Source organism: Camelus ferus, chromosome 9, assembly GCF_009834535.1.
Source record: "Camelus ferus isolate YT-003-E chromosome 9, BCGSAC_Cfer_1.0, whole genome shotgun sequence".
NCBI lineage: Eukaryota > Metazoa > Chordata > Mammalia > Artiodactyla > Camelidae > Camelus > Camelus ferus.
The window spans coordinates 77,369,341-77,394,863 of record NC_045704.1 but is presented as its reverse complement, the minus strand read 5'-3'; the positions used below and the strand labels follow the sequence as shown (position 1 = coordinate 77,394,863).

The following is a 25,523-nucleotide window of genomic DNA, read 5'->3' as shown; positions in this document are numbered from 1 at the left end:
CTCCGAGTCCGGCTGGTCCTTGGGGCGCTAGCGGGGCGCCGGTCCGCCACGCGGGTCCCCACCTCACCCCGGCTTGGGCCCGCCCAGCCGACTCTCCCTTCGGCGCAGGCACCTGCCTGGCCGCCCCGCTCGGCGGGGTCCTGAGGCGCCTCGAGGAAGCGCGGCGATTGGCTGCGACTCGGGGCTTGTGCCCGGCTCCAGCGCCGCTTGACAACCGCAGTGAGCGAGAGGCTGAGCAGAGCGGTCGCCGGCCCGGGAGGGGCAGACGGGAGGAAGGACGGACTGACGAGCTGATGGATTGACGCGCGGGCGGCAGGAGGCAGGACCGACGCCGAGCCCAGACCGCCGCCCTCGCTCGCGTTCCCTCTCCAGCCTGTACCCGGCCGCTTCTGGGCCCGGTCCTCCGGCCTCCCCGCCGCTTTCTCCGTCTCTTCACCGGGCTTGTCCCGGAGCCCTCAGGTGAGCGACTCCGGGAGGCGGAGGCGGGATCGGGCCGCGCTGCACACCTCGGGTTGCCATGGTCACCTGTCACCACCTGACAGGGCTGCGACCCTGGCGACTCCAAGAGCGGCGTTCGCGGCCCTGGAGAAGGGTCTTGGTTAGGCTGGGGTGCTGACTGGGTAGGGGACTGGGGTCGTGGGTGAGGCCCTGGCGCCGATGGATGGAGACCTGGGAGCTGCCGGGCCCCGACTCGAAGCCACCGCTCCTGGACCACACCTTCGCCTCACTGCCAGCCCGGCCCGGGGGGCCGAGCGACGTCTCTGGCCCTGGCACCATCCACCCCTGAACAGTAAGCGAGCTCAGGGTTGGTGTCCACTTCGCTGTTGCTGCGGGCCGGGAGGGCTGCTGACTGCGCTGATTCTTCCTTCCTCGCCCCTCTGCCGAGCCCGTGCGACAACCGAGGGGAGCGCTTGCGTCCCTTTCTAGGCACGCCTTGGCCGGGAGGAGGGAAGGTTGCTGCGGGGCTAGGGCAGCCCCGCGGGGCCCGGGGTTTGGCCTTTCTGGCGTCAGTGGTCAGTGAGAGCAGGCCTTTGGGGGTCTGGCCGGGGTCTGGGAGAGGGGCAGCGACAGGATTTGGAACTCCGGTTGGACCGGGGTCCAGGGTGGGGGCCTGCGTATGAGACACAGGAACGGAAGCCTGTAGAACTCTTAGGGTTAAGCTGCTTTCTTATACTGGGGGGAAAGAGAATGGGGCTCCAGCACTGGGGCGAGGCCTTGAGCAGAAGGGGCGGGGGCAGGCAGGAGCGGCGTTTGACCAACATTTGATTTTTTTCTTCTCTATACCCAGTCAGTAACAACGCATGGTATCTGAGCAGAGCATTTTTGGCAACTTGGTTCTCTCTGCATAATGAAGAGAGAAGTCTTTGTTCCACCCAGATTCATAGGTTGTGATCCTTACACTTTTATTTCCTTCTCTTTGTTGCAGACTTCATAGAATGCTTCAAGAAGTTAATGTTACAGAGGTTAACATCTAGGCTTTAATACGTTATAAATCTTTTTTTCATAGTAAATCCTAGTAGAATTTTTTTTGTCTCCAGTGTTGGCGTGGGTTGCGTTGAAATTTTGTTAGAAAGGAGAAACGCCAAAGAGCCCATTTTTCTTTATGTGGCATATTCTCAGGTCTCATTTAGGAGGAAAATGTAATAAATAATTTTACCGTAGGTTTTAGGACATGGATTTCTTCTACAAAGAAAGATTATTACAGTGACCAAGCAATTGAGCCGTAACAGTATATTGTTAGGTGAAACACACATACACACATTTGAATTTAGGTGGCATTATAAACATGTAATTTTTTTGTGTGAAGGAGTTTTAGCCTATTTTCCTCCCACCGTCCCACTTCCTAATTCTTGTCTCTCTTATTAAAAAAAAAAAAAAAAAAAAAGCCAGTGCTAGGGTTATATCAGTAAGAAAGCAGGGGTACTGTCCTGTGTTCCTAGTTACATAATTGTGTTCAGCCTTTTTCTGTTTGTGAAATTGAGTTTATCAGTTACTTACTGAATAAATACTGTGTGATATGCTCGATATACGACGCAGTTTGAGAAATGCTTAAATGAATATGAAAAGATACAGTTTTCCTTAGTAGCTCAGTAAGCCGGAAATCAGATTGCCTGGATTTAAGTTTCCCTCTGTTACTGATTGCAGTCTTGGAAGCGCTACTTACCCTATTATTGACCCTAATTTCTAGATTTAGGGATAATACCTGCTGTTGTTTTTGTCTGGGAATGAGCTCTGAAGTTGAACAAAATAATGTATTTGAACACACTTAGGAAAAAATTTAAGGCATCTGTTGATTATCTTTTAATAGAATGGAGCATTGGCAAGGATAATTAAGTTTTTCTGCATGATCTATTTATTTAACATTTCTAGGTCCTGGACCTTATTTCTTACAGTGGCCTTAAAGGGCTCATGGGAACTATTAAGATGCATTCTTAGTTCTTGGCAGAAGTTCTTCATTGCTGTGGTGACATGGAGAAAAGGGTGTTTCCTTCCTATATGTGGGTCAGGATTGCTTTCTTGCTTTCATTAGAACGTTCTCATATTTTAGAAAATAAGACTATGGCCAGTAACTCTGACTTGAGTTTCGTTTGGTATTAAATAATCCTCAGTGTGCATCATTGGTTCTTGAATAATCAAGAAATAGTTTATCCCCTCTGACCTATGCTTTTCAAATAGTAGTATTAGAGATATACTACAGTGTGCTAAAGGGATAAATCTGTGGTCACAAAATATGGCACACACTTAAGGTGTTGTCATCAATTTCACTTGAAGACTTGGATAAAAAATGTTTTTATATTAAACAAAAGATATATGGAGAATGCAATATTCACACTAATTTTAAGGTAAAAGTCAAAGACTTCAAAGAAATTTTATGCTCAATTTGTATATTTTGGATATTAACCCCTTATTGAATGTATTATTTGCAAGTTTTTGCAGATTGCATTTTTTAATGTTGTTTGGAAATAGAATTGGATTGGCTTTCTTTCCACCTTTAGGAAAGCTTTTGAAATGAAATCTGGAAAGTGCCAAAAACGGTATCTCACAAATAGATGATGATGTAAAAGCAGCTTTAGGTGTTTAGGTGTGTTCATTGTACAGTGCCCATGTTATGGGAATTGTTAATTTCACTGTGTACAGTTGTTGATCAGACTTGTGTTCTATTTTAGATATTTTAAGAGGAAAATTAACAAATATTCAGAGGAGAATGACCAGAATCATAGGGGATCTGGAAGCTATGTGAAGAATGATTGAAGGGAATAGGGGAATAGATGTGACTATTGTCACATTCAAACGTGTAAAAATTTTTAACATAACAGACTTGTATGATGCTGACCCTGAAGACATAGCTAGATGAAAGTAGATTTCAATTCAATATTAGAATATAAAACAAAATGCCTTTTTATGCTTGTGAAAAAAATTGAAGGCATTTTGTATTATCTATTGCTGTGTAACAAATTACTCCCAATCTAAATGGCTTAAAACAGCAAATATTTATCTGTTTTTGAGGGTCAGGAATCTGAGCACAGTCCCACTGGGGGCCTTTGATTTAAGATATCTCTCGAGACTGGAGTAAAGCTGCCATAGGAACTGTGTTCTTACCTGACTTACCTTACCCTAACTCAACTTAGGGATGATCTCCTTCTAAGGTCAATGACATGGACCTCTGTTCCTTGTTAGACTGACGGCTTCCACTCTTAGTTGGCTGTTGACTGGAAGCTTTCCTCAGTTTGTTGTGTCACTTGGATCTTCCCACAAGCTTGCCTCATGACGTGGCAGCTGGCTTCCCTCAGAGCAAGCAGTCTGAGAGTGGGCACATGCCTGCCCTCAGGATGGATACTACCATCTCTTTAAAAATCTTGGAAGTGACTCCCAGTACTTCCACTGTACACTTGAGTAGAAGTAAGTCACCAAATCCAGCCCACATTCAAGGGCTGGGGACCACGAAAGGGTGTAAAATCATTAGTAGTCTCATTAGTGACCATCTTAAAGACTGCCTTCCACAGGTGCCTTGGGGGCATATAGAAATTTTCTGTCATTGGAGGCATTTATGTAGAGGTTGGCAGACCATCTGTCAGAGATAAGTGTTCACATATTCTTCACTAAATAAGACAGTGGACTAACGTACCTTCCAACTCAATTCTATGGTAAATTTATAAATTATAAGGAAGTAGAGAAGGTAAGGGTGGAGAACTCTAATAGGTAATTTATGTAGTATATGCTCTATTGTACTTTCAGTAGTTAATGAATGTATAATTTTTTTTCAGTGCATTTTCAACTTTTTGGCACTCTTGGTTCAGCACATTTTCTTATGTTTCTGAGTATACTGCTGTATGGTAGCTATAGTCCTATACCTACTGACAAACCATTTTTATGTAGTTCAGTATTTGAAGCATACTCAGATATCTTAAGTTCTACTTTTCTCACTGAAAACAAAAAATTAAGTATGGGTGTAAAAAAAGAACATGAAGGATAATTTTAGTCTGTTTTACAAAGCATTCTTTTGGTACCTTGGCTTTAGGTGTGACAGAAATTATACTAGAAGTTTCATCATATAATAAAGGGTGGAATTGTGTTCTTAGGTAAAGCATCCCTTTTACCACACATAAGGTAAAAACATACAAACAAATAAGCAAATAAAGAATACCGTATTAATTTATATGACTGTTGTACTTTGATCTTTGTTGATATAGCATTATTTTGTGATTTGAGTTTAAAATTATTTTTATTACAAATAGTAGTCTTAAAACATTCTACATTTCTTATTAAATGTGTTTCTATAGGTTGAATCTTTGCTTAATAAATATTTGAATGTTTACCTTGAGCTGCTGCGATAACTTAAGGAATAAACTGTTTAAAACTCCTCTAATTCTTCTCATGATTCTTACCTGAAGCTTTTGGCTGGGAGTCAGCAGGCCTTGACCTCTTAGTTCTTAGCTCTGCCTAATGTCTAATAATAATTCTATAATCAAGTGGTGGCATTGTTACTAGTAAGTTGGATTCACATTTTGAATTGTTTTAAAGAAGGGAGTGGCTTTGGTTTGTCCAAACTTAACCCACCAGGTTTCTCTTGAGATTAGTGATACCATTTGTGAGCTTTCTGACTGGAAAAGTATTTAATCTGAGACTGAAGAATTCAGCAGAGGTCTGATAGGCCTTAAACAGATCCACTGAACCACGCTCTAAACAAATGAGCTGAAAGAGTGTATAATTTAAGAATAAAATAAAATTTTCTACATATTTTCTTTTTAGATCTAAAATTCTTATACCATAAATTCACATCCTTATTTTGCTTTTGGTTGTGCTCCAAAACCTAAATTATGTTCAGTAGTAAAGCACTGTAGCCACACATTATGAAAATTTAACTAGATTTATCTAGATTTCCCCATATTTGGTGTAGTTTTTCAAAGATATTTTAAAATCTGAAGTTCGTTTTAAACTTGAAAGTCAAAAAGCTAAACTTTAGGGTGCTTAGATCTAAATATTTCTCTTTTTTTTTCTTTTCTGGAGGTTCCTTTCCCTCCTGGCAGTTTTAATACTGCTTATATTTTGATGACAGTATTCATTTAGATAACATAATTTAAAAATTAAGTGGGTTTTATTCAGTAAGGGTTAGGAGATTTATTCTATTAGACCTGGAGAGATCTTTTAAAATAAAAAATAATCTTTAATTTAATTTTAGTATCTTATACATCTTAATACTTTGGTTTCTGTAGCTAAGTGTGTGTTTAAAAGTCTGATTAGATTGTTATTAATACAGACTTTTAGCTTATTTATGTAACCTTTAACATTGTTTAATAGAAAAATAATATGAAAAATCATAGAACTGGGTACCTCTCTTGGAATAATTTTTAAATATTATTTCAATACTATGAAGGTTTTTCATTTTGGCATATTTAGGTGACTCTATATCCATTTTATGTTTTTCTTTGTTTTTGTAAAATATCATTGCCCTTCCCTTTCTTGGGAATCAGTCTGATACAGAAAGAATTTTAGAATCTGGTCAATTTATGGTTTCAATCTTGCCCTAGGGTTGTAAATTTTGTCTACTATATTTCCTTCCTTCTCTCCCTTCTTATTTATCTCTCGGTGTCTGTCTCTCTTTGCCTCTCCTGTCTCTATTTCTGTTTCTCTTTCAGAGTTAAATTCTAATTTTCATTGTTAAAAATTTAGGATATGAATTGGGGAGGAGAAGATAATTTCTTGCCTGACTGTCAAGATAAGTTTAAGGAACTAATGAAAAATTGATCTAGAAATTAAATATGTATATTTGCCTCCTCTTTGCCCCTTTGTTTTGTTACACTGTTAAATAGGTTCTGTCTTGTACTTTTCAAAGAGTTTTCCTGGGTGGTGTTGATATGGATGCTAATACCAGGATTTATGTCCTGACACACTTGTGAAAGAAGTATTCAGCTGCTAGTGAGATACATGTTTAGCACTAATATAAACATTGGGCTAATTTCTTAACCTTACAAAGCTTAGTATCTTTATCTGTAAAATGGGGGTGAAATTGCCAATGTCATAAGATTGTTAGAAAGATCAATTAAACAATGTAAGTGAATATCCTAGAATAGTTTTTGTGCACAATAGTTTTTGCATTGTAATCATAGAGTTAATCCTGTCTTTGGGATTCTACTCTAGCTGGTACCTTGATGTAGAAAAGAACCTTTGAGATCTAATTCTGTAATTTTTTTTCATTTTCATAGTTTTTTCTCTATAAAATTAAAAATTTTATTCATATAAGAAATGTATATATAAACATATGAGTAATGTATGAATATGTATTGGTTGTAAACCATTCAGATAATACAGACGATAAAGGGTAAAAAAAAAAACTCTTCAATCCATTTGCCTTCCTAGTTCCCTGCTCTCTATCCAATCTCATTCCTCTTTTCAGAGATAACCACTCTATAAACAGTTTGATATGTATCCCTCCAGACCTTTCTTTGTCATTTATTTAGACACAGAGATATCATGCCCTCCTTTAAAAAAAAAAAAAAAAAAGAAGCCTATTTATTTTCATCCATTCAGCAAATATTTATTGATAGTTATATTGTTCTGTGATGTGCCTTTTCATTGTTAAGATGTATAGGTCGACATCATTGTGTTGTTAGTATTCTACAGTATGAATTTACCGTAACTTAACAATTCTCCTATTGATGGGAGCTCAGTTTATTTCTAGTTTTTCTTTATTATAAGCAAATCTTAAGGAACATCTTTGTATATTTATAGACTTGCATGTATTTTTGCAGAATAGGTTCCTAGAAGTAGAATTGGGTTTGGTGAGTCAAAGAGTATACACATTTAAAATTTTTGTAGATAAAAATTTTATGCTGTCAAATTCTCTCAAAAAGTCTGTCCCAATTTATATTCTTACTACACTGTATGAAAGGTCATTTACCCACACTCCTGCTAACACTAGATACTATCATGTCTTTTTAATTTTTGCAAAGCTGGTAGGCCATAAATGGTATCTTATTTTAATATCACTAGTGAAGTTGAACCTCTTTTCATAAATTTATTGACCATTTGTAGTTTTGTGAATTGTTTGTATTTTTTGCACATTATTCAACTGGAATTTTGGGGGAGATACTGATGCTATTTTTATGTTCTAGATGGTAACCATTTAACTGTGTGTCGTGCTTAGTCCTAGTTTGTCCCTTGTCTTTTAACTTAGTTTATGGCAACTTCTGTTAAATGGAAGATTTACATTTTACACTTTTAGTGTCAGATTTGGCAGTTTTAAAATTTACATTTTCTGGTTTTTATGTGACTTAATTACACAGCCTGTGTCTGCTTATCTTGTAAATTTTTAGTACTTTGGTAATTAAATGTATTTTAAAATATTTATGGGTTTGAATATGAAAAGAACACAAATACTTTTATAAAGAAAGACTGAAATAATATTTGAATCAGATCTGAGGTCTCAGGTTATGAAAAAATACAGATCAGTCTGAAATGTTATTACTTCATTATATACATATTGAATACATTATATTCATTATATTTCTAATTCTTTCCAGTTATTTGCAATTGGAAATTCATTACTTATGTTTCATATGCATTATTTTTTTTTGAAATAGATAATAGTTGTGCATGGTACAAAATTCAAAAGATACAAAAGGGTATATAGTGAAAAGTCTTCTTTCATTTCTATTCTTTATTATCCAATTTTCCTTCTTGGAGACAATCATTTTTATCAATTTCTTGTGTCTTTTTCCAGAGATATTTTATGTATGTACATAACATATTGTTTATGTTAATTGATTCTTTTCTTTTTATAGCTATGTAAAGCTGCACCTGCTTTAAACATAATTTCTTCTTTACTGCCAAAAATCATTCACAGGTCCAGAAGGTAAATTAAAATAATTGATGAATAGAGAACAGCTGTCAAGAGTAAGAAGGCACACATGCTGCAGAAATGTTAGCTGATTAGCAGACATGACAGAGCTTTGCAATTAGAAGGGCCTTTCTTTTGTTTGTTTACTTAAGTGATCTAACACAAATCTATTTTCTCTCTTCTTTTTGAGCTGACCTTAGGATCAGAGACTTCTGATTATTCCAGGCTCGATGTTTCCCCCTAAGGATATATACTTCCTGTTATTGAAATGTGAATTAAAACAAGTTATAAAACTTGAAGGGAAATCATAGAAATTAGCCAAACGAACCCTCTTATTTTATGAATGAAGAAATTAAGGCCTATAGAAATTGACATAGTGTCCCATTTATATTCCTGAAGGACCAGATGGTAGCAAATAAATGATCTGGCAGCAATGTAAGTTTTTGTAATGCTATTTTATTAAAGAGATAGCTGACAAATCCTCCCTACCCTCCTCTTTTTAGAGGAAAAGGGGCAGTGGTCTTATGTTGCAGTTGGTATTTTTGTTAAAAATCACTTTCTTATCTGTATTTTTGCCCCTAAGCTGGACCGGTAAAGCACTATTTTTTAGTGTTAAGCACTCTGTAATTCTTGGAAGGTTAAAGAGAGTAGTTTTTATTGTTCAGGATAGAGTTAGGGGTTAATGGAGCCTTTCTTAAGTACTTTTTTCTTGACTATGAAATTTATAATGGCTATGCCTTAATTGCCTTAGTCTTATGCTTCTGACTCATTCTTAGCCTTGTGCATTTTTCTTCCTTCCTAATCCGTATTATAAGTAACTAAAATAACTAATTGCAAAGGAACATTTAAATATCTATTTGTATCTGGCTAGAAAGTTACCAGTGATAATTTTTTCATGAAACCTTTTCCATATCTATGGATGAAAATATACATAGAAGTCAATATATTTCTATTGTCATTCTTTTTTTCTTATCTATTGTTAACATTTTACCTTTATCTTAGATTTGTAAAAATAATTTTATTTCTTGCCCACTAATACCTTCTTCTAATCTTGATTCACCAAGATAGTAACCAGTAGGACTCCACATAGAGACCCCATCTGGAGTTTAGTTTCTGTAGGTGTTAATTGTATCTTAGTACTAAAATACTAACCACTTTCCAGCTGGTTTCCAGATATATTTATTTTTAAAGAAAACTCTTATTTCCTTGCCTCACTTAGTCCAGATATTGGATGTAAGTAAAAATTTATTTCTTAAAGGAAAATTCATAAAGTTCTTATTTTTGTGATTTTTTTTTTTACAGTAAATCTATCATTTAATATGGAAACACTGAAACATTCTGATTTTCCCCATTTTGTTTTCTGTTTTCAGTGGAATACACTTTATCGTTGGTCCTACGTAAATTCTTCCTGGTGAGTAATTGTTCACATGTACTGTGGGCTGACAAGTCTACCTAAGATGTTATCAAGGCTGACTTTGGGTAAACAGACTGATTGAAGGGCCAGCACTTTATGCTTTTGAATGGCTTTTAGAACAGTTGGAAACAAAATCATCTACTCTGTAGTTTTTAAGAGACATTTCTTCATTGATTTTTTTGCATCTTAATTCAGCTAACAATTATGAACATTTATTATGTCCTGTACATTTCATTTAAAAAATAATTTTAGTGGTTCCTAAGCTAGTTAAATCTTACTGATATGTAGCTCCCTGAGGAGAGGGAAAGAGGCATTTATTATTGAATTCTACTCCTCTGAATTAGAGAAAAATTCTCATTTTGTAACGATTAATAGTTCAAGGAGATTAAAAACTGTTCATGAATTATGCTTTTATATATTTTATATGTATAGTGTATCTAATTTCTGAATTACATAGCTAGGATTTTGAGAGCCTTTACAAATATTTCAGTAAACACAGAGTGGGTTAGAAAAGAATAATTCTAGGATGTAGTCATTAAGCATATGCCTATGTTTTATGTTGTATCCAGCAATGGTAAAGTTTATAAGAACTGAAGTTCTGGATTGGGTGATTAAAGTATCATGCTTTTCTACCGGGAATTTTACAGTATAGAATTAAAACTTGTCTTTTTAATTAATTTTTTAAAAACCCTGAACAGTTCTAGGTTAATTAAGATGTATTGTATGTATCCAAAAATCTAAATATAAAGTCAGTGTAAAATACATGTTTGTAAGAATGTATCCTTTTCTTAGGCTTTATTGAATAAAAATGATGGCAGCATGAAACTTACAGTCGTGATTTAACTGGGACTGTGGCCATAGATTCAGAGTAACTCCAGAGTTACATAATATTAGGCTGATTATTGAGTAATATGAGACCTATAAAATGTTTACTGCCATTGTGTGTACTGAACAACATTAGAAAGTTATAATCTCAATTTTGTACTAAGTTCTGTGATTGGTATATGGAGATTTAAGTGAAGTGCTTTCTAAGAACTTAGAGATTGAAGGGGGGTTATAATTAAGAGTCAAATTAGTAAAAGCCATTCTTTAGCTAGTAAGAATTATCTGAAGATTTGAGGTGTGCTAAAATTGCTAATCAGTGTTCTCTAAGAGTAAACTCAGAGAGACAGTTCTGAAATACCAGGATTTATTGAGTGGAAATATCATTTTATTGAATCCTCTTTTGGACAGAGTCTATGAACAGAAGGGTGGTCAGCTCAGGATAGCAAAGGGAGACTCAAACTGTGAGGAATTGGGCAGCTGTCTTGTCGAGGGAGACGGATTTGTGATTTGTCTGGTTCCTGAGGCGGGCATGTCCTTATTGTAGAGACGGTTGTATGAGTTTAGTCTGATGTCATTAAATATTTGAGTCTTATAATTATTTTCTCATGCTCTGTCTCTTGTTTACTTTACCACCTTCTCTACCTAAGAGAGAAAATACACTCATCCGATGAACATTCTGTTCTGCTAGACATTTGCACTTCTCATTATGAAGAAATAGATTGTCAAAATAGTAGACAAGTTGGAAAAATAAACTTGTGTGCACACATGTATATATTTATGTTTCTGTGAGTCTGGTTAAAGATAATTGGTCCTGTGAGAAAGAGATGCATACAGTCTGTTTCATCTGATGAAGTTTCTTTGCAGTTAGTCCCCCCTAGCCTGGTAGTCTTTTATGTTGTTCCGAGTCTGTACATTTGAAAACTGCAGCAATATAGGCCATTTACCTTGTGTGGTGTCATCTTTAAAATGAGAATGTTGAGCTAATGATCTTCAGCATTCCTCCTAGCTCTAATTCTTCATAAATTAACCTATGTGCTCAATTGTATCACTGCAGACTTACAGGTAAGAGAAGGGATTTGAGACAGCTGAAGTATCATTGACGTTTAGGTTAATAGCACCAATATGACTTAAAGGTGCACGTTTTAACTATCCTTGTTTTGTTTGTTTCCGAAGTATAGGGTACAACCCTTCACATGTTGCTGCTACACTCTGTAAGCTTCTCAGGGATAGGGCTAGTGTGTCCTGAGTACAGGACGGTGTCTATCACAGAGAAAAAACAATGAGTGGTTATTGAATGAGTGTATTAGGACATATCTAGGGCAAAATGTTTAGGACATAGCTAAACATGGTTTGATTATTAGTGACTTTTAAAAATATTCTTTATTATGACATATTTTAAACATATGTATGAGTAGACAGAATAATATTATCTTAGTCTATTTGGGGTGCTTTAACAGAATACCATAGACTAGGTGGCTTATAAATAGCAGAAATTTATTGCTCACAGTTCGGGATGCTGGAAGTCTGAGATCAAGATGCTATCATGGTCAGGTTCTGGTGAGAGCCCTCTTCCTAGTTGCAGACTGCTGCATTTTCATTGTATTGTACAAGGCAGAGGGCTGAGCTAGCTTTCTGGGGTCTCTTATATAAGGGCTCTAATCCCAGTCATGAGGGCTCTGCCCTCATTACCTGACCACCTCTCAAAGGCTCCACCTCCTAATACTATTATTTTGGGGGCTGGGATTTCAACATATAAAATTTGGGAGGACACCAACCTTCAGACCACAGCAAATATAATGAACCTCCATTACCTATTACCCCACTTTATTATTTTTTAAAAATTGATTAATTAATTAAAAAAATTTTTGACAGGAGAGATAATTACCATTACCCCACTTTGATAGTCATGATTATTGTTTTATCTTTATTTCCTCCCATTTGCATCTTCTTATATTATTTTTGAAGCAAATCAGATTTTACATTATTTAATCTGTAATTCCAATGTGTATCTCTTAAAGATAAGGACTTATCATAGCCATACCTACATCACACCTTAAAGAATGTCTTGGTTTTGACAAATATTAAATTATTTCACTTCAGAATTATTTCACTTTCACCTGTACTAAGTATTTCCAAGAAATCCTGTTATGTATAGTTTCCAGAGAGTTAATAACACTTAGAAATAAAATGATAAGACTAATTTTTGTTTTTGCTTCGTTTAATATTTAGGCTATCAACATGACGGCTGAAGAAACAGTGAATGTAAAAGAGGTTGAAATCATTAAGCTAATTTTAGACTTCTTAAATTCAAAGAAGCTTCACATTAGTATGTTGGCCCTTGAGAAGGAAAGTGGAGTCATAAATGGCCTATTTTCAGATGATATGCTTTTCCTGAGGTATGATTTCATTAGTACTATGAGGTTTGTAGCTCCTTCCAAGAAATGCTAAGTATTAATAAGGTAATCGGTACAATACACATAGATCTTTCTAACCATAAAAAGACTAAATATAATTTTTTTAAATGTTTTGTTTTTATAATGAACATTTACAAAATAAAATTTTCTGTAGAATGTTTTCAGGTGGAAGATCCAGAGATTTATTAAAAAAAGAAAGAAAGAAAGAGTCACAACTCCATTGTAGTTGTGGCATCATCATAAAAGATATTTGATTCAGAAATTAGAGACTCTGGAAAGTTAAAGAAAATATTTCTGAAATACCATTTTTTAGCCATAGAAATAAAACATACTCATTGTATAAGCATATTGCTTGTATAAAATATAGAAATATAGAGAAGAAAAATCACCCCACCATCCAGATACACTACTGATAATTTGCTGTGCACATTAAAAAAAACACAGTAATTCTGTTGCGTCTGTAATTTTATGTCCTGCTTTATCCTTTAATATCATAAGGATTCTCTGTGTGATTACAGATTTATGCTTTGAAAATTTTTGATTCACTTAATTTCCTAATGATTCCCCTATTTTTAGACAACTAGATTATTCCAATTTTTTTTAAATGCTCGACTGAGCATCTTTTATACATACGACCTTTTCTGTATCTTGGATTATTTTCTTAGAACAAGATTCTTGGAGATGGAATTACAGAGCAAAAGGGAGTTAACGTGTTTGCCAAAATGGAGAGCTAAATATGTCCTTACTTGAATTGGATGGAAAAAGAAAAACCCGAATTTCCAGACAGAAATGTGTTTTATGCTTATGTGGTACCAAATGTCCCTGACAAGGGATACAGATTCTTGGATATGTAGCATTTTGTGACTAGGAAAGCCTTAAGAAATGAAATGTTTCTAACTCATGAAGAAAGAACCTTTTAAAAAGCTTTATTATATTAGGGGAGTTTATTTAAACTTATTACATTACCCTATATTTGGTATTATGAATGTCTTTCAGCCCCAGGGAGCTTAGTCAATGGTATGGTCAGGAACCAGTACTGAGGCAGAATTATGACCCTGTCTTTCAAGCATTGCTACTCCTGGAATTTAGCGGCAGCTCTCAGATATCCCCCTGCAGAAACCTGTTGGTTTGTGATGAAATTTTAGTGGTCTGAGGTAATATGCAAAAAATTATAGAACAGTAAGTTTTTCATTAAATTAAATGTATTCATCTTAAAGGGCTGGCTTTTGAAATTGTGTCCTTCCTACTTTTTAAATATTAAAATGTCCCTTTATAAAATGATTATGATCTATATTATGATTGCTTTTTATTAATATTCATTCTTTGCAGAATCAAAAGTTGGCAATCCTGTGTAGATCCTCCTGCCCGTTTCTTCCTTTTTAAACTTTACTGTTCTAAAAATGCATGAGTAGGGAAATTACTATTATAAAAGAAGAACAGCAATATGAATGCCTTATAACTTTTGGAAGTTATAAGTTCTTTTCCCATAGACCACTTAAATAGGATGAAACCTTATCTTATTCCTTACTATTTTCATTATCAGAGTATAAACTTTAGTGTCAAATACCTCAAAGATAGAGAATTCACAGTTTAGAGCAAGGTTTCTCAACCTAACATTTAGGGCCAGATAATTATTTGTTGTGTAAGTATGGGAGTTGTCTTGTGCATTGCGGAATGTTTAGTAGCATCTCTGACCTATACCCAGAAGTTGCCAGTAGCACCACAGTTATGGCAACCAAGAATGTCCCCGGACAGTGCCAGATGTCTCTAGGGGGCAAAATTGTCCCTAGTTGAGAATCACTGATTCAGTGAGACTGAAACCTACCCACACTGGCCCCTAAATAACACAGAGTAACTTTAAACTGTAAGATAAATAGGGAAATAAAGGAACTTTTAGACTTAGTCCAGTGCTTTTACTTAGGTAAAAAGACATATTTTAGAATAAGGAGTGGGTGCAGATTCACAAATTCTTCTCAAATATTATATGTTGTTACAAATAAGTTGTGAAAAAGTTTATTATAGTGGCTGAGGAACCAAGTAAAATGTTAATGTCATTACTTGCTTTGTGAATTTCTGTTGCTATCTTGTCATCTATTCTGCTTTTAATTAGGGTGACACAAATATGATAGTTAACAGGTGTGGATTTTTCTTTATATAGGCAGCTAATTCTTGATGGTCAATGGGATGAAGTTCTTCAATTCATTCAGCCTCTAGAATGTATGGAAAAATTTGACAAAAAAAGGTAAGATTTCATCTGAAGTTTTTAGTGTCTTATCATTGGAAGAAGCTTAGCAAAACAAAACAAGAAACAAAAATTTAAAAATCAGACTTAGCTTTCCTAGAAAATAGTATACTCAATTCCGTTGAGTTGGAGCACGTCTAGGGGAGAAGTTCCATGTAAGTTTCAATTAGTTGAAAATCTGATTTAAAAATCTACTTAGTGTACAGTGTCTATAGCTAAAACATCACAAGGGTCATGTCTGCAGCAGTTGTTTCTTCATAATAGTACAAATTTTAAAGATGTCGTTCCAATGTCTCCTAGCCTCCATTATTTCTGACAAGCAATTATCCTTAATTCTCTTGTAGGCAATATTCTTTCCCTTTTTTTTCTTCTTCTACTTGCTGCCTTCAAGATTTTCTCCTTGTCATTGGTTTTCAGCAGTTTGATTTTGATGTGCTTAAGTGTGGCTTATTTGTATTTTTCCTGCTTGGGGTTTATGAGCGTTTTAGATCTATGAGTTTGTGTCTTTCATCAAATTTGGGAAGTTTCTGGCAGTTATTTCTTCAAAAATTTTTTCTGCCCCTTTTCTCTTTTCCTTCTAATTACACGGTGTTAGACAGATTGATACTGTCCCACAGTTCTGAGGCTCTGTTCCTTTAAAAAAAAAAAACAGTTTTTTCTCTGTGTATTATCCAGTCTGGATTATTTCTGTTGGTTTACCTTCAGTGTTTATTGACGCTTTATTCAATAATTAGAAATCTGCTCATAAACAATTTTTCATTTCAGATATTGTACTTTTTGGTTTCATAATTTCCTTTTATTTATAATTGTTTTGCTAAGATATTCCCATCTGTTTGTTCATTGTAACTGTATTTCCAAAAAAAATCCTTGAACATATTTTTAGTAACTACTCGTTCACTAATAGTCCTTGTTTGCTAATTCCAACTTTTAGGTTATATCAGGCTCAGTTGCTATTGATTACCTTTCCTTTTAACTATGAGTTATTTTTTTTTCCACATATCTAGTCATTTAAAAAATTATTTTATTTTATTTTCGGGGGGAGGTAATTAGGTTTATTTACTTATTATTATTAGTTACTACTTTTTAATGGAGGTACTAGGGATTGAACCCAGGACCTGGTGCATGCTAAGCACACACTCTACCACATTATACCCTTCCCACTCATATGTCTTTTTTTTAAATATACTTTTATTGAAGTATAGTCAGTTTACAATGTTGTGTCAATTTCTAGTGTATAGCACAATATTTTAGTCATATAGGAACATACATATATTCATTTTCATATTCTTTTTGACCATAAGTTAATATAAGATACTGAATATAGTTCCCTATGCTATATCTAGTCATTTTTTAATGTATTCTGCACATTGTGGATTCATTGTTGAGACTCTGGATTTCTATTATTCCTTTGAAAGGTATTGCTTTTTATTCATGCAGCGTGTTCACTTTATTATACTCAGAATGCAAACTCTGTCTCTCACCTAGTGGACACCAGCTGAAATCTCTGCTCAGTTATACAGAGTTCAATCTGTTGCTTTTCCTGGGCTCTTTGGAGTCTCCCTTGCATCTTCAGTTTCATGGATGGCTAAGGATTTAGGAACAGTTTATACTGTAGGTTTTGGTATATTTTTCACTGTGGCTTCCTCCTTTTTTTTGGATCCTCCTACCCTCCCCACTACTTTTCAGCTGTTCTGGCAGTACCAGACTTTTGCTGACTTCTCAAAAACCTGGAAAACTGCACATTCCACTTCAGTTCTAGCTCACATTGTATGGACTGGGGAGTGCCCTCGCTGGAAGGCCGTATACCCTTGAATCTCACCCCTGAAAGTTCTCTTTCTTTCAAGGATTGACTTCCTTCTAGTTGTGCCCATTTTTTGTTTTCTTCAGTGCTTTCAGATAGTTTTTGTTGTGTCTTATCTAGGGTTTAACATTGTTATCTTCAGAAAAATTAGCCAGATACAAGTTATTCTACCAGTGTCTGAAGTGAAACCTCGTATTATTTTCTGATTCTTCATTCATACCATGCTATTTGATACCTCTTTGCTTTTGTACAGTCTTCATTTATCTAGAATACTGTTTCTTTCATCATTTCCTATCTTTACATAGCACATTCCTTATCATCTTCCAAGAATCAGTTCTTCTAAGACTCTCCTCACTTCTAGTAGAATTGGTTTCACACTCCTTTGAAACCTTGCTGAACCCTATACATATTTCATACAAATTTATTAGATGAGTCTCTTCTTTTTTTCTTAATTGAGGTATAGTTGATTTACAATATTATGTTAGTTTTAAGTGTATAGCATAGTGATTCAGTAATTTTGCAGATTATATTCCATTATAGGTTATTACAAGATATAGGGTATAATTCCCTGTGATACACAGTTAATCCTTGTTGCTTATCTGTTTTATGTCTAGTAGTTTGTATTTGTTAATTCCATACCCCTAAGTTGTCCCTCTCCAACTTTGGTAACCACAAGTTTGTTTTCTATGTCTGAGTCGTTTTCTGTTTTGTATATATATTCACTTATATTATTTTTATATTATATATATAAGTGATATTATATAGTATTTTTCTTTCTCTGACTTATTTCACTAAGCATAATATTCTCTAGATCATCCATGTTTTTTGCAAATGGCAGCATTTCATTCTTTTTTTATGGCTGAGTAATACTCGTGTGTGTGTGTGTGTGTGTGTGTGTGTTTGTGTGTGTGTGTGTGTGTGTGTATGTATACCACATGTTGTTATCCAGTCATCTGTTGATGGGCACTTGGGTTGCTTCCATTAGATGACCCTCTTCTTGAAGGCAGGGATTTGGTTTTATTGAACACATACTTGCTGTTACAACAATGGTGAAAGAATGATGGAAGGTTCATTATTATTTTCATTCAGCCTTTAGAAACACTTTTTCTTTGAACTGCTTAAGGCATTTAACATTTTTTGATTCATAGACAAATCAAGTAGATTCTTTGCCCTTTCTTCCTCTCCCTGAAGAAAAATCCCTTTTAAAAGTTTAAAGTCTGTAGTTATTTTATGGCTTTTTAAAGCAATGTTGTTCATTTCTTCCTACACTTTCAGCCCTATTTTATTAGACCTTTCTCACATTTGAAAAGAAAAAAGAACATATTTTTGGAAATAAAATATTTGGAATAAAAAGGGTTTTGATTTCATATTAGGTGACATTTGACGTCTTCCATAAAAACTTGATTTTTGCTTAGAATTAATATTGCAAATAGAAATCCTTCCTTTGAGTATGAAATTGTGATTACTTGTTACTGAAATTTTAATTTGGCTCTAATGAGATCAGCTTTGTAAAATATTTTAAGAATTTTCTGAAAGCAAAGGTACTTACAGTAACTTATAAATACATTTTACTCATGAGACATTGGGAAATTAATTTTTTTAAGTCTTAAAAAAGAAATTATTAGTCCTTTAAGACAAAGTTGGCCTATTTTGCTTTAGGAACTTGAGTGTCATTTCTAGTCTTTGACATTGCTGTAATTTAGCTTTTTAATCATTTTAATGTTTCATATTTTATTTTTCACAGGTTTCGCTATATTATCCTGAAGCAGAAGTTTTTAGAAGCTTTATGTGTTAACAACGCAATGTCAGCAGAAGATGAGCCCCAGCATGTAAGATTTTTATTCCTGAAGGTTTGCGCCATAGTCTTGTTTTAGTCATTAGTATTTTGTTCACTAAAACAAAAGATTAGTATCATGAGTTTTCAAGATTCTTTATGAGCAAGGATGGGGCAAGATCTGCTCTTTTGCAGGTGTAGTACTTTCACTCTGTAGTGCTTCTCAATTTGTTCCGTGATTTAGACAAAGATGATAAATGAATGGCTGTCTGGTTGAAGGTATGTTCTCCCTTCTTGTTTAAGGTGACCTAGATAGCAAAAGATGTTTGACCTGATGACTGTATGTCATTGCTTCTTTCCTTATTCCTGAAGTGGATTATGTTTACCTCTTTCTGTCTTCTCAGTATTTTCTTTGATCTAGAGGTGTTTTTTTTTTTAAATAAGATGTTTATCTTTATGATAATTCGAATTTAATGCTATTAAATTCTTTTTGATTAGAGAGTTACTTTTAAAGTTTTAATATTAAAATTGTAACATCCAAAACCAGGGAAATTTTATTAAGTGCCAGTAAGTGGTCATTGAAATAATAGAGAAATATTTGCCAGATAATAATGTTTAAAAGTGGAAAGAACACTGGAATATGAATCAACAAGAGTAATTTTTGTTCTGTCACTAGCCAACTGAGTTACTTTGGTTAAATATGCACTCTAATTTTTCCCATATGTAAGATAAAGAAATATATCTGTACTACACAAGCTCTAAGGTTCATTACGTCATTAAAATCTTATGTTTCTAAGATAATATTCACTAGACAAATCATTTTTGATTGTCTCTCAGCTAAGCTTCCTTTTGTTCTGTCTCTGCCTCTTTTTGTAGTAAGTGAGCTGTAGATGTTCCCTTTCTTGATTTGCTTTCTTTCCCCCAACACATTTGTCCTAAGGCAATTTTGAGAATGGCTCTTTTGCTTTTTGGGTAAGCTGGAGTGATAACAAGCTTATATAAACAATTGAATATTGGCATGCTTCAGTTTTGTTGTTCTTAACCCTTAAAAATATACATTTTTGCAGGTAGGTATAGCTAAGTGGTAGAGTGCATGCTTAGCATGCACGAGGTCCTGGGTTCAATCCCCAGTACTTCTAAAAAATTTAATAATGGTCTTAAGTCTGAATTACAACACTTTTTTATACATAAAGGTTTACTGTGCTAATTTAACCAAATTTTAAAATCTTTTTAATTTTAGTGGTGAAAACATTTTGGTTCCTGACTTGAAAGTTGTTAAATAGTCCACAATTATAAGTATTCTGTGACATGAGTTTATCCTTTGCAATTGAACTGTTTGTGAAAGTTTGTGAAGTATCTTTGTGTTCGAATAAGATGCTCTCATTGTTTTCATATCTCATAGCATCTCTCTTTATGGTGATTGCTTATGTTTTTCTTACAGCTGGAATTTACCATGCAAGAAGCTGTGCAGTGTTTACATGCCCTAGAAGAGTACTGTCCTTCTAAAGATGATTATAGCAAACTCTGTTTGCTTTTGACTTTGCCTCGTCTGACCAATCATGCTGAGTTTAAGGACTGGAATCCTAGCACTGCACGAGTTCACTGTTTTGAAGAGGCTTGTGTCATGGTTGCAGAATTCATCCCTGCTGATAGAAAGCTAAGTGAGGCTGGTTTTAAAGCAAGTAACAATCGTTTATTTCAACTTGTAATGAAGGGCCTACTTTATGAATGCTGTGTAGAATTTTGTCAAAGTAAAGCAACTGGAGAGGAAATTACAGAAAGTGAAGTACTTCTTGGCATTGACCTCTTATGTGGTAATGGTTGTGATGATTTGGATCTCAGTTTGTTGTCATGGCTTCAGAATCTCCCATCTTCAGTCTTCTCTTGTGCTTTTGAACAGAAAATGCTTAATATTCATGTTGACAAGCTTCTGAAACCCACGAAAGCTGCATATGCTGATCTTTTGACTCCTCTTATCAGCAAACTTTCTCCCTATCCATCATCTCCAATGAGAAGGCCTCAGTCAGCTGATGCCTATATGACCCGCTCTCTGAATCCTGCGTTAGATGGCCTCACTTGTGGACTAACCAGTCACGATAAGAGAATCTCAGACCTTGGGAACAAAACTTCTCCTATGTCACACTCCTTTGCTAATTTCCATTATCCAGGGGTACAAAACCTCAGTAGAAGTCTCATGCTTGAGAACACAGAATGCCACAGTATCTATGAAGAATCTCCTGAACGGTATGTATTCGCTCATAAAAATTGGGAAATCTCCAAAAGTGTGAGATAATTTGGGGTGAGTGTGTGTGTGTGTGTGTGTGTGTGTGTGTGTGTGTGTTTTCTTAATGTTCAAGTCCCTTTATAGTTGAAAGTTAGTCCTTAAAACTTTATAAGGGGTTTCTAAAATTTTGGTAATGAACATTGTTAGGGAAAATCTTTATTTTTATATCCTGTATTATTATTTTGCTAGTTGTAAAGGTAATACATGTGCACTGAAGAAATTTTGGAAAGTATGAATGAGTATAAATAAGAGAATTAAAATCCCATGCACTCTCATGCTTAGATGACCAGCATTGTTTCTATAATACCTTTTTAAAAATTGGGAGAGTGCTATATAATATATATGTAATATATATAAATTTGCTTTTTTCCCATGAAAAAATCATACCCCCCCATTCTTAAACATTTATTGAGATCAGTGATTAACGGTGTACACATGATTCCATTTTATGACTGAGTCATAATTTTACCAAATTCCTTATTGTAGGATAGTAGTTTCTACTTTTTCTTTCTATAAATAGTAATGTATTGAACTTGTATATATAAAAATCTCTGATTATTTCCACTTATATTTTCCTAGTAATTATATATATACATGAAAGAATTAAGTGCTAAAGCTATCACTTAATTTTTCCTTCAAACCTGGCATGAAATAATAATTTCCTAGTTAGCAGTTCTTTATTTCATGGGTTAAGAAACTTCTTGCCTTGATTTTCCAGGAAACTCAGGACACATGGTTGGTTTCCTATACTCAGAGTAAATACTATGAAGTATTATTATTGTTGACTGCAATAAATTTATTAAAGGTGTGCAAAAACTAAATAAACTTTTTACTATTCATATAGGCTAGTTGGAAGCATTCTTTATTGAGGAAGGCACACTGAACTCGGAATTTGTTTCTAATTAAAACAAGAGGAGATCTTTAGTTAAGGCACAAGAAATACAGAATAAATACATATAGAAGCATTTTCTCTTAATTTGCTGTGTGATTGTGTGGGAGTTTTGATTTTCTTTAATGTTCTTTAAAGAGGAGAGGATTCTAGGATCAGTTAAGTCATGGGACTTCCTAAATAAAGCCTAGTGTGACTTCCTAAGGCATCTTATTGCTCTATATTTTATATTTGAAAGATAGAGATGGTATCTACTGATGAAAATGAATGAGTATGTTTAAAGTGTAACTAAAAAAAATTGGGAAGCTCAGTTAGATCAATTATGTTAAAATGCCATATGAAGAGATTCCTACTTGTGGTAATACATGTTTGAAGTCAGTATTGATTTAAAAATATTTGATTGTCTACTCTGTGCTAGTACCGTGCTGCATCCCTGGGCTATAATGATTGGGTTACTATGGTTAAGAAGAAGATAAAACATGAAAGAAAGTTTTAGAAAGGAGTATGTGGTATTTTTAAGGATATCTTTTCACTCGAATAGAAACAAACTTATAATAAAAAAAGAAAAAAAATCAGTTGAAATATGTAAGCTTTGGCTACTCAATGTAATGGGCTCAAAATTAAATGGCAGGAAAGAAAAAAAATCTGTTGTCAGACATGGGCCAGCATTGAATTTGGCGTCTGAAGACCTGGATTCAAGTCCTAGCTTTATTAACTAACTATGCAGTTTTTGGAAAATGACTATTTTGAGTCTGTTTCCTCATCTTTGAAATGGGAGTTGTAACCTATTTTACTGCTTATTGTGCAAGTTAAATGAGATAGTGCGTGTGGAAGTGCTATATAAATTGCAAAATTAAATCAAATGTAACTTTAAGAAAGTTGTTTTATTTATCTCTATACAGTTAATAACCCATACAAATTTCTATTTTATGGATATAAAATTAGGCTCCCTATGGTCATTAACAGCTTATAGCGCAGTCTGGTAGCTGAAAATGCTTTCCAGGTCTTTATACTTCCTCCTCAAGCTGCATGTGTGTATATGTATGTTTATGTACTTGTTAAATACTAGGCTCCTAACTGATGATATCTTTGTGAAGATGGCTATCTAGCTCTGCTTTCCTAAACCGTAGACCTATATTTTGATATGTCTTACACACTTACACTTGAAGAGGCCATTATGAAGTCATCTCATAATCAAATTCCTTGAAGACAGAAATCATTTTACTTTTGTACTTGTTCCCATGGTGCCTTTTACCAATAGGTAATCTGTGTAAATGTCTGTGGTATTCATCATCTTTGGATGATGTTAAAAATTTTGAACAATATAGCTATGAAAAGTAGAAATTGCTATTGTTTTAGAAGACTATTAGGAACAATCTGACACAAGACATCAAACTTACTAATTAGTATACATTAAAAATACTTGAAAGATGTATGTTTAGCTTTGATGTTAAGTGCAAATAAATCAAAGAAAGCCTCTTAATAAAATCTCAGCAGTTCTTAAAATTTTGTTGAAATGTATTGGAGAAAAGAAAACTGGTGTTTGGATAACAAAATAACAGATTCAGAATTCATAAAGAGAATTTGGGCATTAGATCATCCAGCCTATTGTTCAATTTGTAGATGAAGCTGAAGCACAGAGAATGTAAGTGATTTTTTCCCAAGGCCACACATACTGTTTTAGTTGAGAGCACCTACTCTCCTTGATTAATAATCCAGTGCTTTTCCATTATAAGCACATTCTATCTGGAAAAAAAAAAATCCCTTACATAGTGTACTTAAGAAAGGAAAATAAAAAAATCTCTTTTTGTGTACTTGAAAAACACTGGCTAAATATTCATTGTTTTAAATTAAAATTTCTCTAACTATAATATGTGTTCTTTTACCCCTACCTCTTCCTTTTCTTTTTTTTTTGTCCTGAAGTGATACACCTGTTGAGGCACAGCAGCCTATCAGCAGTGATATCCTGGGCCAGAGTTCAGTTTCAGAAAAAGAGCCTGCAAATGGAACACAGAATCCAGCACCCGCTAAGCAAGAGAAAAATGAGGTAATATTTACTACACTTAGCATCTTTTAGAGTTATTCTCTTTGTAAAAAGTAATCTTACTTGCTTGGATAGAATTTAAAAAGTATTTTCTGACATTTGGGAGTGGGAGAGAGAGATCTAGATTTTCTTAATTAGCTCATTTTCTCCCCTCTCCCTTAAGAATTTATAGTATTTTTAGTTATTATTGTGTATTTTGGAGCATTTTTAATGGGTGAATTTATTAACAGTTTAAAATACCACAGTAGACATTACTTCTACATGTTTCAGCACTCAAGTAATTGAACTCACATTAAATGTGGACAGCTTTTTAAGATACATGCTCTATGTTTTAGTAGTTAGATGTAATAAACAAGAAATGATGACATTTATAATAGAGAATAATACTTTAAGCCTTTAGTGTTCTAGATTATTTTTCTGTGATGTTTTGTATTGTGAAATAAGGTATAAATTTTACCTTATATATAATATCCCACTTATAAGGGGTGAATGGTAGGTTTAATAAGTTGAATTTTTTTTTTTTGCTTTTGACTAAATATTAAGAAAGAAGTAGAAAAATTATTCTTAAAAATACATATGGATATGCACCAAACACCAAAATCCCAAAATAATATGAAGCAAACATTGGCAGAACTGAAGGGAGAAATAGACGATGCTGCAGTTACAGTTGGAGACTTCAGTACCCCACTTGCAATAATGGATAGGACATCTAAACAGAAGATCAGTAAGGGCATAGAGGACTTGAACAACACTATAAACCAGTTAGACCTAACAGACATCTGTAGAACACTCCAATAATAGAATACATATTCCTCTCCAGTGCACATGCAGTGTTCTTCAGCATAGGCCGTATGTTAAGACAGAAAACAAGTCTCAATAAATTTTAAAAGATTTGAAATCATGTAAAGTATCTTCTCTGACAACAGCTAGAAATTAACAGAAGGAAAATTTTTAAATTCACAAATTTATAAAAATCAATCAACACAGTCTTAAACAACCAATCGGTCAAAGATGAAATCATAAGAAAAATTAGAAAAACTTAGAGACTAATGAATATGAGTACAACATACCAAAATATACAACAAACTTAGGGGATGCAGGAAAAGCAGTTCTCAGGGAGAAGTTATAGCTTTAAGTGCATACATTAAAAAAGAAGAAGGATCTCAAATCAATAACCTAGATTTACACCTTGAAGAACTAGGAAAAGAAGAGAAAGCGAGACTCAAAGCTAGCCGAAGGAAGGAATTAATAAAGATTAGAGGAGAGAGAAATAAAATAGAGAAAAGTAGGGAAGAGTATACCTCAAGTGGTATAGTGCACGCTTAGCATGTACCAGGTCCTGGGTTCAAGCCCCATTACCTCCATTAAAAAGTAATTAAATAAACCTAATTACCTCCCCTCCCCCCAAAATAAAAATACATGAGAGCAGCACCTTACAAAAGGATGTTATTTATAAAAAAAAAAAAAGAGAGAGACAGAGAGAGAAAAGGAAAACAGT

At 34.7% G+C, this 25,523-nt stretch overlaps 1 protein-coding gene across 2 annotated transcripts in view; it reads left to right on the top strand.

Annotated features, from left to right (window-relative positions):
- The first annotated feature begins 326 nt into the window (after nt 1–326).
- WDR47 (WD repeat domain 47) overlaps nt 327–25,523 on the top strand; it is a 49,831-nt gene continuing 24,634 nt past the window's right edge. For both annotated transcript variants that reach the window (XM_032487246.1, XM_032487245.1), the window contains exons 1-7: nt 327–459; nt 9,709–9,749; nt 12,807–12,973; nt 15,150–15,233; nt 18,779–18,863; nt 20,250–21,052; nt 23,905–24,028. In XM_032487246.1, coding sequence (XP_032343137.1) covers nt 12,816–12,973; nt 15,150–15,233; nt 18,779–18,863; nt 20,250–21,052; nt 23,905–24,028 — 1,254 coding nt within the window. In that variant the 5' untranslated portion in view covers nt 327–459; nt 9,709–9,749; nt 12,807–12,815. The remainder of the gene's footprint in view (nt 460–9,708; nt 9,750–12,806; nt 12,974–15,149; nt 15,234–18,778; nt 18,864–20,249; nt 21,053–23,904; nt 24,029–25,523) is intronic.